Genomic DNA, 13,329 nt, shown 5'->3' on the forward strand with positions numbered 1-13,329 from the left:
TTATAAAGATAATAAAACAAAAATGAATAGTAATATAAAATGTTGACGTGACTTAACGTGACCACACAAACAGAATGGCATGGGAGTATAACAGGAAGACAGGAAGATTGGGCATTCAGCCTTTGCATTCATTAAGGGTGCGTTTGGTACGCAGACGGGACGGGACGGGACGGGACGGGACGGGACGGGACGGAACGGGACGGGACGGGACGGGACAGGACGGAACGAAGGTGTAATTTTTGAAAAAGACATGGGGTATATTTGTCTTAAAATGGTAAAACATTGTGTTCCACAGACGTGGAACAAACCCGTTCCAGGGGGGGAGGTGGAACGCAAAAACACCCAAAATCTGTCCCGTGGAACAGCCCGTTCCATCCATTTTTGGCGCACCAAACGCGGGACGGAACGCCTCGTCCCGTTCCGTCCCGTCCTGTCCCACGTACCAAACGCACCCTAATGAACGAACTAAGGAGAAGGAAATACGACTGTGAAATGGCAAAATTATTAAAATAAAACTTTTGTCTTTTTTGGTCGTATTCGCTTGGGGGACAAGGTCATCAGGGACCAGAGGTCATGCGACATCGTGAAGGCTAGAAAAATGGTTGGGTCGCTCTTCCGGTGACCATGTGGAAGGTTGGTGTGCAACCCATGTTGCCCACCAAGTACTTGAAATGTTTCTCGCCATGCACTCTTGGCAGCTGTCCACATTCCATGTTCACTATACTGTTTTTTAATTAAAATGACCGCAACAAGACAACGTTACTTTGTGTTTTCTTTCATTGGTTGGTATGAATTTTAATTTTAATTGATATGTGTAGAATTATAGAATGATAATTTAAAGTTAACATTTATCAACAATTAATTATCATTCCTCCATGACAAAATGTCGTCATTCACTGGACAGATGTTAAAATTGGAAACTTATAAAATTCTTTTTTATTTTGTTGTGATAAAAACTCATACAATATACAAACTATTTAAGCAATTAATAGTTCATCATAAGGAAATTAAACGCTAATTCGTTTGTCCCAAGTTGACGGTCCAAAATCAAATCAACTTTTCTAGATATGATCTTTAACTAATAATAAAAAAAATGAGTTGTTCTAGTTATAGCGTTTGTACATAGAAATAATGTCATGTAAAAAGAAATCGACCACTGTCTTTGTCAAAAAGAGAAAAAAAACAACTAAATTATCTACCCAACCATTCCGACTTGTCTAAAAGAACACATTTAATACCAAAATTATTCGGTCTTGTAAAAAGCGCATTTCGCTCACCAACTTTAAGTGATGGTGATGCTTACCACCCTACTAATTACCGTTAAACGATTTTAATTCAATCATACTACACAACTCACGCAATATAAACTCATCTAACAATACTCAACAGAGTGATGAGCATCACATCCACTTACGAGCAGTGAGCAAAAATATTTCTTGTAAAAAAGCAAGTTCGTAGTGACCGATAAGGACCCGTCTCACCTACGTTTTCCATATAGTCAAATAACATTATTGCATTTACACATAGAAGAGTGTTGAACATCCTCAGCCAAATCGGAAAACAGAAATACTGCAGAGAAACATGAAGATCCTGATGATGATGAAGCAGTAGAGCTAAATGCCAATTTGCAAAAGCACCAGATGACCAGCAGATATAAGCAAGACAAGATATTAACTCACGGAACCCCGTCAATCTACCATTCAATTTTAGTCAATCAACATCCGCTCCGAGAGCCCTCACTGCCTAAAAACAGTAAAAATTAACAGAGAAAATAAAGTGAACCTTTGATCTAGGTCGGAAATGTTAACAGAGCGCGTCACTTAAGCCTTAAGGTGCACTTTGTTGTAGTGATCTGCAGCTTTGGATAACGACTGTATTGAAACCGGAAATCCTGGACCCATCTGCACATAATAACGGACTAGATTAGGTTCAATTATACAAAGGCTGCATTTAACTAAAGTATGAAGCATCCGTGCATCGAATGTTAAGGTACAAATAACTAAATACAAAAACAAGGGTCTAGCTCACCGTGCTACATATATGGAAGGAGTTAATATACCCCGCATATTTGGAAGCTGTGAAAATAAAAATTGTAAATGGTTTAATAAACGTGAAAGTAGATATATAACTTGTAAATGGTTTAATAAACGCTAATTCTCATCAATTGAATTAAAAGGAAAATTAATGAAAAGGGTTTGAAAACTTTGAGTTTTAATGATAAGGACAAAATAAAGGGTAAAGTGAATAGTACCAGGATTGACTTTTTAGTGTAAAAATGTGGTTTTTCGTTAAAGTGAATAGTACCGGGTGCTTTTCGTTAAAGTTCCCTTGATTAAAAGTGCACCATCTGGTGAACAGTCGGACCTCCTTCCGCAACTTTTCTTTGCAGTATCTTAAAGAACTCTTCAATTTTCTTCTTAATGGTGGGCAGCATGGAAAATATTAGATACACCTAAAGAAAATGAGCTCATTTCTTCCAACAGATTTTGCAGAATATGCTATAATTAGATTTGTCCAAGATCGTAACTAAGAAAATCCATTCTATAAAGCACAATTACTTTTTTTTTTGGGATCTGGACTGACTAAGTTCGGTTAATTTATTGAACAAGAAAATCGAGCTGAACTGCTTGTTGAGAAGAGCCAAATATTTATGGCTCAGCAATCAACATGGCTAAAACACTCAACCAGAGGTGTATTGTTTGCAGCAATGAAAGAGAAAGAAACCCAAGGGTGTAAAATTATGGTTGAACATTCAGATCAAACTTCACCTTTACTTAGTCTAGTCCACAATATAGGAAACACGAGTTATTTGTGCCACTTACACTTTTTTAAACCCGTAGGCTTTGCCAGCAAAAGAGAACTCATGAATGCTCCGATGTTCTCACGGAGATAATCCTCTGTAAAGCTCACCTGAAAAGAAAGAATAAAAGTGAAATCCATGTCTCCAGCAAACAAACATCTGAAAAATAGAACATTGTGTTTGTAATAAGATTACGGTACCTTTCCAAGTCCCACATGTACAATTGATGTTCTGTCCATTCTATACTCAATATGACCTTGTCTTACTTTCTGTAGCGCTCCAGTAATGTCATTGGTGACAGTACCTAGCTATACCATACATAGTATACCAAATATTAGGGATTTGCCCACAAATTTGCAAACTGAATAAAAATTTACAACAATATAACTCACTTTACGGTCAGGCATCAAACCACGCTCTCTAAGAATTCTTGCAATCTGTTAAATATTAAACATTCACTTTCAATTAATGAAGCAAACAAATGATAATCCTGCAAGTAAAAAATTACAACTCAAAAACCTTTGCCAGACGCATAATCATTTCATTTGTTGCAAAACACTTGTCAACATTGAGCTTATGACTGCCTGCATGATACAAGGTCAGATCATAAATTGTTTGATTACTTCTTTGAACTCAAGCAATGTAAGATGCACATAAACACATTTACAATTAAAAAAAAAAAAAAATTGCAAAACCAAAACTCAAATAATTGAAATGGCACTATCATTGCATAGTATATCTAGTGGACAGGAGTTTCTCTTTTCAGCATATTATTTAGTAGCAACAAGGGTTAGCTCATTACTTGCAATTTCCTCCACCAGTTCAACACCGCCAACAATATCTGCTCCTGCAGCTCTAGCTTCTTCTGCATCTGAGCCTTCAGCAAAGAAAGCAACCCTGACAACCTGAAGAATGACAGCGTCATACAGTAACCAACCAGATTTTAAATTGATGAGACATGATTTAGCAAAGTAAAGATAACTACCTTCCCACTACCATGCGGCAAAGTCATGTTACCACGAACTGCCTGCACTTCAATCAGGTAGTCCATGTAAATTGAATCTTTCAAACAGGAGCTTGGAACATTAAATATAATAGTGCAATAAGAAATATGAAGCATAAAGTAAAAAGCAGAAACAATATATTCTTTATCACTCTTTCGAGAAGCAATCCATACAACTCTTACTGAAAATATACAATTGATACACTAAAATGAGCACAACAATATGCTCAAAAAGTAGTCAGAAAATGAGCCAATATTTCTCAGTCAAGGCTAACCATATTTGGGTGCATAGAAGATCTGCATTGATCATTCAAACAACAAATACAAGGAACTTACGAATAATGGTTACAGCTTAGTTGCATAACAACTTTTTTCAAAGAACTATAACATCTGGAGTCTAAAACATGGAGTTGATTGAAATCATGAAATGCAACTGAACCATCTTGGGTCCAACCTTTATGAACATTTACTAATGTTTGTTTTACGTCATTCCTTCAAATTTGAAGTGTTTCAACAATTCTGCAAATAGCCATCTCACACGCACTCACATACATGTGAGTTCACCTTATTCAAAAAGTACACGACTAGCTGTAACCACATGTGGGCAATCATTTAAATTTAGACGCTGTTGGATCATGAAATGAATTGCAAATCTAAACTCAGGACTTGATCTTATATATTCACATAGCTAAAGAAAAAATCAATATCTATTTTGACACACAAAAACATATGCTTGAGATAAGAGAAGATTTTACTCAGATGAGTTGACATATTACATTTCGCTTCGCATCAATACCCAATTGTACATGAGCTTCAACAGTTTCATCAAAATTGCACTTGGCATTAGCCTGTAAAACAACTAGAACACGAGAAGAAGAGATTAGAAATGAGAAGTACATCGAAATAAAGCAAAACACTTCTAAGTAAACATTAACAACATAAAAGTTTAAAGGGAACAATATCCCCCAACTCATGTAATCCAACCGTATTGAGAGAGCAAGAACATCGGTTAGCGCAATATGCGCGGGAAAAACAGTCATGATCTCGAGATGTTCCTGCCTAACTTTAGTCTTAATACTCGATCACAATCAAAGTTCGTAAAACACATTAAGAAATGAAAACTTCATTTTGTTAATTAATAACTCCGCTCTCCAGAAACAAAATCGAAACAGAGAACAAAGTCAAATTTAGTTCTATTAAGTAGAAGCCATTTGGTATCTCATCCAAAATTATCTAACAAGAAAAGGAAAATTTCCATTCCTCTAACTTTCCCAGATTTTCTCAGCAACCAAACAAGCGTATAAACGTTACACTGACCTTGACTTGGCGAATTGCGTCCATGACATCGAGAATGGGCTTGCTCTCCTTCTTCTCAACCTTAATCAACGCGGGAAAAGGAACTGCCACCTCCTCCTCAGGAACCCTAAAAAGCCTCCTTCTCATCCGACCATCGGCCTCGATCCTCCGCTTCTCTCTGTCCAACTCCTTCACGCCATCCACATCCCTTCCAGCTCCGTCTTCGCCACCTCCGCTCTCCTCCGCGACCCGGTCTTCCGGTAACGGAGCAACTTTCACCGGGTACGATACCGGAGATATAGATGGCACGTCCCTGATGAAACGCGCCTCTTCACGGGTCCAGGTGACGCGAGTGTCCTGACTCGATGGGTTGGGCGAGTCACCGGAGCTTTGTGGCGGCGGCGGTGATGTTTGTGCTGCTTGGGGAGTCGCATCTGGTTCAGGTAGGGATTGCTCCTTGGGTTTGAGAGTGTATGAAACGGGTTCGACCGGCACTGGTTGGCGTCTAGGAGGTTGCGGAGGGTTCTGATCCGGGTTTGGGTCGGATTCGGAGCTTAGGGATCTGTGATAGCTTAGAAATGGAGGCGGGTGGAGACGGGAGTGAGGTTGGAAGAGGCAGTGACGGCGAGCGGATGAGAGGAGGAGCTTCAGGGCGGCCATGAGAAAGGGGTTTACGAGGTTTAAGGCAACGCAGCGTTTTCCTCAGAAATATTATGTGCATTCAGTTTGCACTAGGAAGTACTGCCCAAAAATAAAAAAATGGTAAATTGCACTTTACTTTATTTATTTTTATATAACGATATATTTAGTGAATAATAAGTTAGTTGTGAAGTTTTTATTCTCAAAATTTGAATTTTTTATTTTTTAAACAAACGATATTATTATTACTTTCTAAATATATATGTACAAATGTAAGTTTAATATAAATGGTTTTGAAATCTCATAAGATTTTACACTATTTTTCAATACACGATAAAACTTGAGAGATGTGAATCTAGGTACCCATTTGGTAGAGCTTTTAGCTCTAGATTCTAGCTTATGTTTTGAGCTCTCTAAGGAGTCATTTGACAACTATTTCGGTTTTTTTTTTCATCTTTTTTTTAATTAATTATTGAAATTTTATTTGGTAACTATTTTTAATTTTCAAAAAAATGAAAACTGAAAACTATATTTTTGAGTTTTCAAAATTTGACACTTAGTTTTCACTTTTTGATTTTCAGTTTTAAGTTTCTTTTTTTAACTGAACTGAAAGTAGTTAATAATTATCAAATAAGATTTAATTAAAAAAAAAAACTGAAAATAAATTATTATCAAACGACTCTTAAGATATTTGGTAAAACTCTCAAAATTTGGTAGTAAAAAAAACTGATTTTGATAAGCTATTCTAACCTAGATTTGAAAGCAATTTGTTTGGCCCACTAAAATGAAATTTATAACTGGACAAAAATATCCTTAAAATTTTGTTCAATTATATTAAGCCATTGGACATTTGGACTCTCTCTCTCTCTCTCTCTCTCTCTCTCTCTCTCTCTCTCTCTCTCTCTCTCGTTTAAGGGTGCAAATCAAGCAGGTCATGGTTAACCCAACCTTAACCCAACATTAACAATTTGAGGGTGCAAATCAAGCAGGTCATGGTTAACCCAACCTTAAAACATTAACAATTTGAGTTCGGGTTCAGGCAAGTTTATCCAAGTTTGTGTGTAAATTGGGTTTGGGGACTTATATGAGTTAGGTTCGAGTTTGTCCAACCTTATTGAAATTTTGTACCATTAATGTATAAAAATGCAATTTTGCTTATCACTATCCACACAAAAATTTAAACCAAAGTTTCAACCGTGGGACGACTTTTAATATTTCAACCATGCAAAATTGAAAAATTACAAGAGAATACCAAAGTTTCAACCAAAAGAAACGTAAAAGCAACATTATATCATTTATTGTTCAAATAAAGACCAACAACAAACTTCAATTACATTCATCCTTAAACTTGTATTGTCCTTATATAATATGAAGTAGGATGAGTAATAATAATATGTGCTTGAAAGAATTCGAGATAAAAATCGGGTTGAGTTTGGATTGACATGGGTGGCCTTTTTATTTCATTATAACTCACTCGGTCAAGTTTGAAATCTGATTAGGCATGAACGCATTCAGGTTGACGCAACCTAAGTTTTACCTCTAGTCTCCACTCTTAGTTTTACCCCTACTCTCCACTCCCCTTGCCCCAACCCCAACCAACGTAAGTCATCCTCCACCCCTCCACCTCTTTTCCCATCAAATCAATTTGATCTCAAGCACCAAAATCTCCATGCCAAATTCCATCTCACAGCTAATTTCTCTTGAACCTTTACCAAACTGAGCCTGAACAAATAAAAAGGCATCTGTCATGTTGTTTAAATGTTAGTACTTCGCCTTTCGGTTCCTTACGTATCATCAAACTGTTTGATCCTCGATTCATCAAACATGTACACGAAGTAGGGCTGAAAGTTTCAGCACAGTTAAAGCATTCAGCAGCTCGGAGCAAGTAAATTGAACGCTAAGAAAAACATATTTGAGATTCACCTATTGGCCACTGTCAATCGTTACACAATCAGAAGTAACTAGACTTGCCCAGTAGCCAGTTAAGGATGTCGTCGGGAGTAAGGAGAGTTGTTCCGACAAGAATCAGTTCAATATCCGGCTTTTCACATTCGGATATACTTAAACTGTTGGAGGCCTATTTAACAAAGAATTATAGAGAGGAAAAGAGAGGGTGCAGCGGCAAAGAGAAGAAAAAAAAATGGTGAATTATGAGGTCTATCTAATCTCACCTCATTGTGTATTTATTTACAGTAATAGGTAACTAAGTATTACAAATGAAATATGACACTGTCCAAAAAATACTACGGAATCCAATAAGATTTATATAATCACATTTTTAACTAAATTAGGATTGCAACATAAACTTATTTTTCTCGTTTCTTTTCTACTTTTATTTTTTATACGTAATTATTTTCTTAGAATAAATGAGAAAGAACTCTACACTATGTAATTATTATTGTTTTTTATTCGTATTATTTTTATTTTTATTATTATACGTAATTTTTTTGTCCCTTTATTTAATTTTTATTCGTAATGTAAAAAGCAATAAGAAAATAAACCAGTAACTCATTGGTAAGTCCTCATCTGACGGCGGAGCCAACACCCACTCTCCGCTGTTCTCATCAAGCACCATCCCTTGTTATTCTCCACCCACCAACTCTCCGGCACATGACACTGGTCCCTGAGAAAATCACTTGACTTGTTCACCCACGCCACGCTCCTCTTCACCTTCTGCGCAAACTCTCTCCCGCTCCTCCCCATTCCAGCCCGCCACCACATGCAGCACCCCCTCCAAGTTATGCCAGTGCCACACATTCTTCGATTCCTTCAAGAACGGCGACTTCCTCGAATCTATCACCAGCTGCGTCCCAACGTCCACGTACCCCAGTAGCCCACTTGGGTAAAGAGGTACGAGATCGATGGTGTTCGTTGTGTGCAGAATCTTCAAATTTGGGTACCTCTCGATCCTTGATTTGAATGCTTTGTTTCCGACTTGTGGACTCTGGAATATGAAAGCAGCAACTGGGATATCAGAAACCCCATTTCCCACCAGATCGAACGCTCAAAGTTGCTAGAGACTTGCACCGAGGCTGTGGCCGGTGAGGGTTATGCTAAGGTTTTCATTCTTGTATTTTTCCCGGAGCTCGTTGATTTTATTGGACCGGAGTTGGTCTCTGGCGCTTAATTTCGTGAATGGCGATTTGCGGTTGTCGGAAATGTACATAGAAAGCCAACCCCTCATTACTTTGGGCACTTCCTCGTTTTCGTTGCCTGCGTCACTGCTATCAGGCCGCAGTAGGGACCCCGCGGACTCGAGCTTAGCTCCTAACATCAACCCATTCGTAGTTTCGGGTCGTGCCACGCCATACGACGTAGATTTCACGCCGTCCAATGGCTTGGCTGACTTGGTCGGAAGTGACGGCGATGTAGCCAATCCAGTTACACTCGCGGTCCCACGAGTCGCGTGACAGAGGGTGGAGAAGCAAGGCTTCGGGGACGCTGGCTTGCGCGCTGGCATAGGGGAAGCAAGAGACTTGGTAGTTGGCAGCGTCTTGGAGCATGACCTTATCGAAGAAGGAGTGCTTTCCGTAGCGGCTGGAGCCGCAGTACTTGGAATTTTGGTCGTTGTTGAAGGCGTTGTAGGTGGCCTGGCAGAAGTTGCCGCAGCGGAGGATGAGGGTTCGGAGATTGAGGTTTAGAGGGTCCAAGAGGGCCGTCCCAGTTTTCTGAGCCTAGAAGCTCTGACCATGCAGCATGATCAGCTGTTTTGTTGGTGGCCATGGTCGTCGGATATGGGGAGGGAGGATATAAGAGATTTCACAGGACAAAAATGTTAAGTTGGTTTTGAAAACAGAATAATTGGGTTTAAATAGAATTTTCCCACAGGATATCTACCATATGAAGGATTGTGAAGGGGATAAGAAGTGTCTGGTTTTGGTTGTTTGAATGTGATCGAACACATTAGCAAACTAACAATTCTGGTATATTCCGTCAGGGTTGCCAAAAACGAGGGAAATATTGGTTGATAAAACTAATTATAATTTGACAATTGTGCGCATAAAATGAAAGATTAAAAAAAAGACAATGTGTTGATGGGAAAGGGTAAGTATACGTGGCCTGTGATATGTGTTTTAATGTTTATTTTTTGGGAGAATAATTTATATGAAATGGATTTACTGTCACTTGATATTCTTTGTTCAATAATATATAAGTTTTTTTCCATATGACAACATATTATTGGATCAGGACGCTATATGACGGTGGACTCATTCTATATTAGTTGCCTTCCATTTTTTGGTAGTGGGAAAATGCTCAACGACGAGAAATTATTGCAAGTATCGGATACGCCAAGTCATTTGTACATCATTCATAGATGACGCGTATTGGATACATGCAAGAAGGGTGGTGCTTCCATAACCTTTTTTTACCTCTCACATATCTCTCTCAATTTTAGGTCATCGAATCAAATGAATAGAAGAATATCAAAAGTCAGAAATTAACAAAGGGTAAGTGAAAGGTAAAAATATGTGTGTGGATGGTAGATACAAGAATTTCATTACACTAATTATATGACACTCCTTATACAAAGTCAAGCGGATGGTACACTTTTTAAAAATGTATTAAGTATTTATTGAATGGGTGACACAAGCATCTACTGGACTTGCAACAACTAAAATTGAAACCACGAGGACCAAAATTAATTTTTCTTTTAGAACTATCTCGAAATATATTAGCAGAGAACAATATAGTTAATTATTTGAAAGAAAAAAAAACACATGATCATGATATGTATGTAGAAATGAAGCATGCAATGCAACCAACCAACTTGGCAAAAGATACAACTTAGGCCAACTCTTCAGTTACAATAATTTATTTAAATTCAACGGTTAGATTTGAAAACATACAAATGTAGCTTAACTAAATTAACCAATAAATTTATGGGAGTTTTAACGAAAAGTCCATGATACTATTCACTTTAACTAAAAACTACATTTTTACATTAAAAAGTCAAACCTGATACTATTTACTTTACCCTTTATTTTGTCCTTATCATTAAAACTCAAAGTTTTCAAGCTCTTTCATTAGTTTTCCTTAAATTTAAAGTATAAATTTAAAACTAAAAAAGTTATTGAGGTGGCCTTACAGTTAAAAGAAACAACTGCTCAATTAAAATGTAAACAAATCTATCTATAGGCTTCGCTGAGAGTATTTTAATCCACCATGTTATTTACTTCTAACTCTTAACGAAACAAACAGATTATTTATTTAACTCACAAATGAAAAAGAAATGTCATATACAACACATCATACAACTTCGACCCCCTGAACCCTAACTGCACACACGCACCCAAACCAAACGACCGATGAAGCACTACAAGCATGCGTCTTGCCATAATCAAACCACATCTGCCTAGCTGCCAATTTATTTCTGCCTTCCTTCAACCTTTCAGACCATCTCCAACTGAAAAGTTCCGAGGGCCAGAGGGTCAAAAATAACTCGAAAACCGTCTCCAACCGAGGGTTAGGCCAGAGGGATCGTGGGCCCCATAAAATCTGAACAGGTCAGAGGGCCAACTGGCTGGCTAGCCCTTTTTTTTTTTTTTTTCCACTTGCTGCCCAGCCCAGTTTCTGCTTCTTTTTTTTTTTTTTTGTTCTTTCAGCTCAGTTTAGGGCTTTCAGGCCAAGGGAAAGGACCAAGATCCTCTCCTGAGCTAAGGATGAGGATCCTCCTGATCAAGGAGTTTGGGCCGTTGGATGAAAATCTAATAGCTACAAACAGGGGGTCCCTTTAAAGTTATAATAATTGTAGTTGTTGGATTTTCATCCAACAGTCCACACTTCTTGAACAGGAGGATCCTCATCCTTAGCTTAGGAGAGAATCCTGGTCCCAAGGGAAATTGTCACTTTTTGGTCCCAGCCCTTTTTTTTATTTTTTTTAACAGCCCCTTTTTTTTTTTGGACGTTTATTTTTTTTATTTTTAATTTCTAATTTTTTTCCTACACTATTTCTTACATATTTTTCACCATTCCATAATGTTGTACCTTATTTTATTTAAATTCTTTACATTCCATACTATAACCTTTTGGCCCTCGGTTGGAGATGATTTTTTGTAACAGGGCTAAAACGAGCCATTTGGCCCTTTGGCCCTCGGTTGGAGATGAAGACAAATATGGTCTTGTACTGTTCATTAAAATATTAATATCTTGGAGGACCAGAGAGCTAAAACAAACCATCTAGCCAGCCTCCGGATGGGTCTGCTTCAACTGCCCTTCCTCACCCAATAATGACTTTTTTATTTTTTATATTTAACAAACGGTATTATCTACACTAAAATAGAGAGGTGAGCTTAGCCTCACAATAGAATAGCAACAATGTGGTTCAAATTCGCCTTTGGCAATAATTGAACGTAAGAACTATCATTTACAAGTAAAGATGAATACCACTAAATTGTAATACTAATTGACTATTTTTTTATTTAAAAAGAATTTGAAGGTTGAAAATTCTTTTGATAATATTTTCAGTTTTATATTTATATTTATGTTTTCTTTTTTGAAAACTAAAAGCTAAAAAGATGATCTTGCTGTGGCAGGATTCGTTTTTCTTGACTCCAATGGCACTCCAATTATTGAAAAAGTTATCTGACATGGTTGTCAGAGGAAAAAAAAAACTAATAAAAGGGTTTGAAAACTTTGAGATTTAACGATAAGGACAAAATAAAGGGTAAAATAAATAGTACCAAGTTTGACTTTTTAGTATAAAAATATGATTTTTCGTTAAAATGAACAGTACTGTGAGCTTTGCGTAAAACTCCAAAAAAAAACTCCAATGGCACTCCAATTATTGAAAAAGTTATCTGACATGGTTGTTAGAAGAGAGGGAAAAAAAAAAACTCCTATGGCACTCCAATTATTGAAAAAGCTATCTAACATGTTTGTTAGAACAGAGGGAATACATAAAAAATAAAAATAAAAGGAGAAACGGGTAAGATTCGCTCATTTCTTAATCTCATTCTCTTTTTTTTCCTTTTCTTTTAAACGGTTATCATTGAATCACATCAACATCTTATTTATATTGTAATAGAGAAAAAAAAACAAAAAAGAAAGTGTGAGGGGAAAAGAGGGAAGGGAGAGAATTAGGAAGAAAAAAAATTCTACTTCAAATAAAATTTTCATTCGTGTCTTAACTCATGTGCATCATTAAAAGGGAAAAGAATTCTACTATCATTCGTGTCTTAACTCACGTGCTTTCAGTTGCAATCATACGTTTCTATCATAATCGAAAAACAATCAACATAAACCACAGATCTACAAGATGAATCTAGAAGTTCGATGAGCAACATTATCTGCTGCACGAGGGGCAAATTGCACCCACGCATCCACAAGAGACCAAGTAGAGTTAGTATTGTATTTTAAGAATAAAGATACGAGGAATGATATAAACCTTTTTATTTAATTATATCTTTGGCCGTCGATATAGTCATTTTTTATCAATGTAGAAAACAAAATAAGGGTTTAAGATACGTAACCCTCAAACGTCAGCATTGCATTGCCCTGCAAAACCACCTCATATGAAAAGAAAATAATAATAATAATAATGATATGCACAGGAGGGGTGGAGTTGGTGTTGTCGGAAGCGTTCGAAAAGAAG

The 13,329-nt window shown here is 37.1% G+C and overlaps 1 protein-coding gene and 1 pseudogene across 3 annotated transcripts; both read right to left on the minus strand.

Moving 5' to 3' along the window:
* Positions 1 to 1,432: 1,432 nt before the first annotated feature.
* LOC126609826 (uncharacterized) lies at positions 1,433 to 5,824 on the minus strand. 3 transcript variants are annotated; one of them, XM_050277749.1, is made up of 11 exons: positions 5,121 to 5,824; positions 4,580 to 4,651; positions 3,786 to 3,827; positions 3,603 to 3,705; positions 3,320 to 3,384; positions 3,193 to 3,237; positions 3,001 to 3,108; positions 2,823 to 2,910; positions 2,029 to 2,075; positions 1,783 to 1,901; positions 1,433 to 1,569 (listed from the first exon to the last, which is right to left on the minus strand). In XM_050277749.1, exons 1-10 carry the CDS (start codon positions 5,757 to 5,759, stop codon positions 1,821 to 1,823), a joined length of 1,290 nt encoding a protein of 429 aa, XP_050133706.1. In that variant the 5' UTR covers positions 5,760 to 5,824; the 3' UTR covers positions 1,433 to 1,569; positions 1,783 to 1,820. The 3 variants fall into 3 exon arrangements, with proteins under 3 accessions (XP_050133706.1, XP_050133705.1, XP_050133704.1); XM_050277748.1 differs by having other exon boundaries at positions 1,433 to 1,693; XM_050277747.1 differs by having other exon boundaries at positions 1,433 to 1,901.
* A 2,055-nt stretch (positions 5,825 to 7,879) lies between these two features.
* Positions 7,880 to 9,559, minus strand: LOC126609827 (phospholipase A1-IIdelta-like; annotated as a pseudogene).
* Between the last annotated feature and the right edge of the window lie 3,770 nt (positions 9,560 to 13,329).

This window comes from Malus sylvestris, chromosome 17, assembly GCF_916048215.2.
Source record: "Malus sylvestris chromosome 17, drMalSylv7.2, whole genome shotgun sequence".
NCBI lineage: Eukaryota > Viridiplantae > Streptophyta > Magnoliopsida > Rosales > Rosaceae > Malus > Malus sylvestris.

What these genes read in the sequence shown, in the direction of transcription:
- LOC126609826 (XM_050277749.1), bottom strand. Translation starts at nt 5,759, where the DNA reads ATGGCCGCCCTGAAGCTCCTCCTCTCATCCGCTCGCCGTCACTGCCTC. An exon ending in TGCCGCATGGTAGTGGGAAG is followed by an intron (nt 3,706 to 3,785) that starts GTAGTTATCTTT and finishes GTCATTCTTCAG; the next exon opens with GTTGTCAGGGTTGCTTTCTT. An exon ending in TGATTATGCGTCTGGCAAAG is followed by an intron (nt 3,238 to 3,319) that starts GTTTTTGAGTTG and finishes AATATTTAACAG; the next exon opens with ATTGCAAGAATTCTTAGAGA.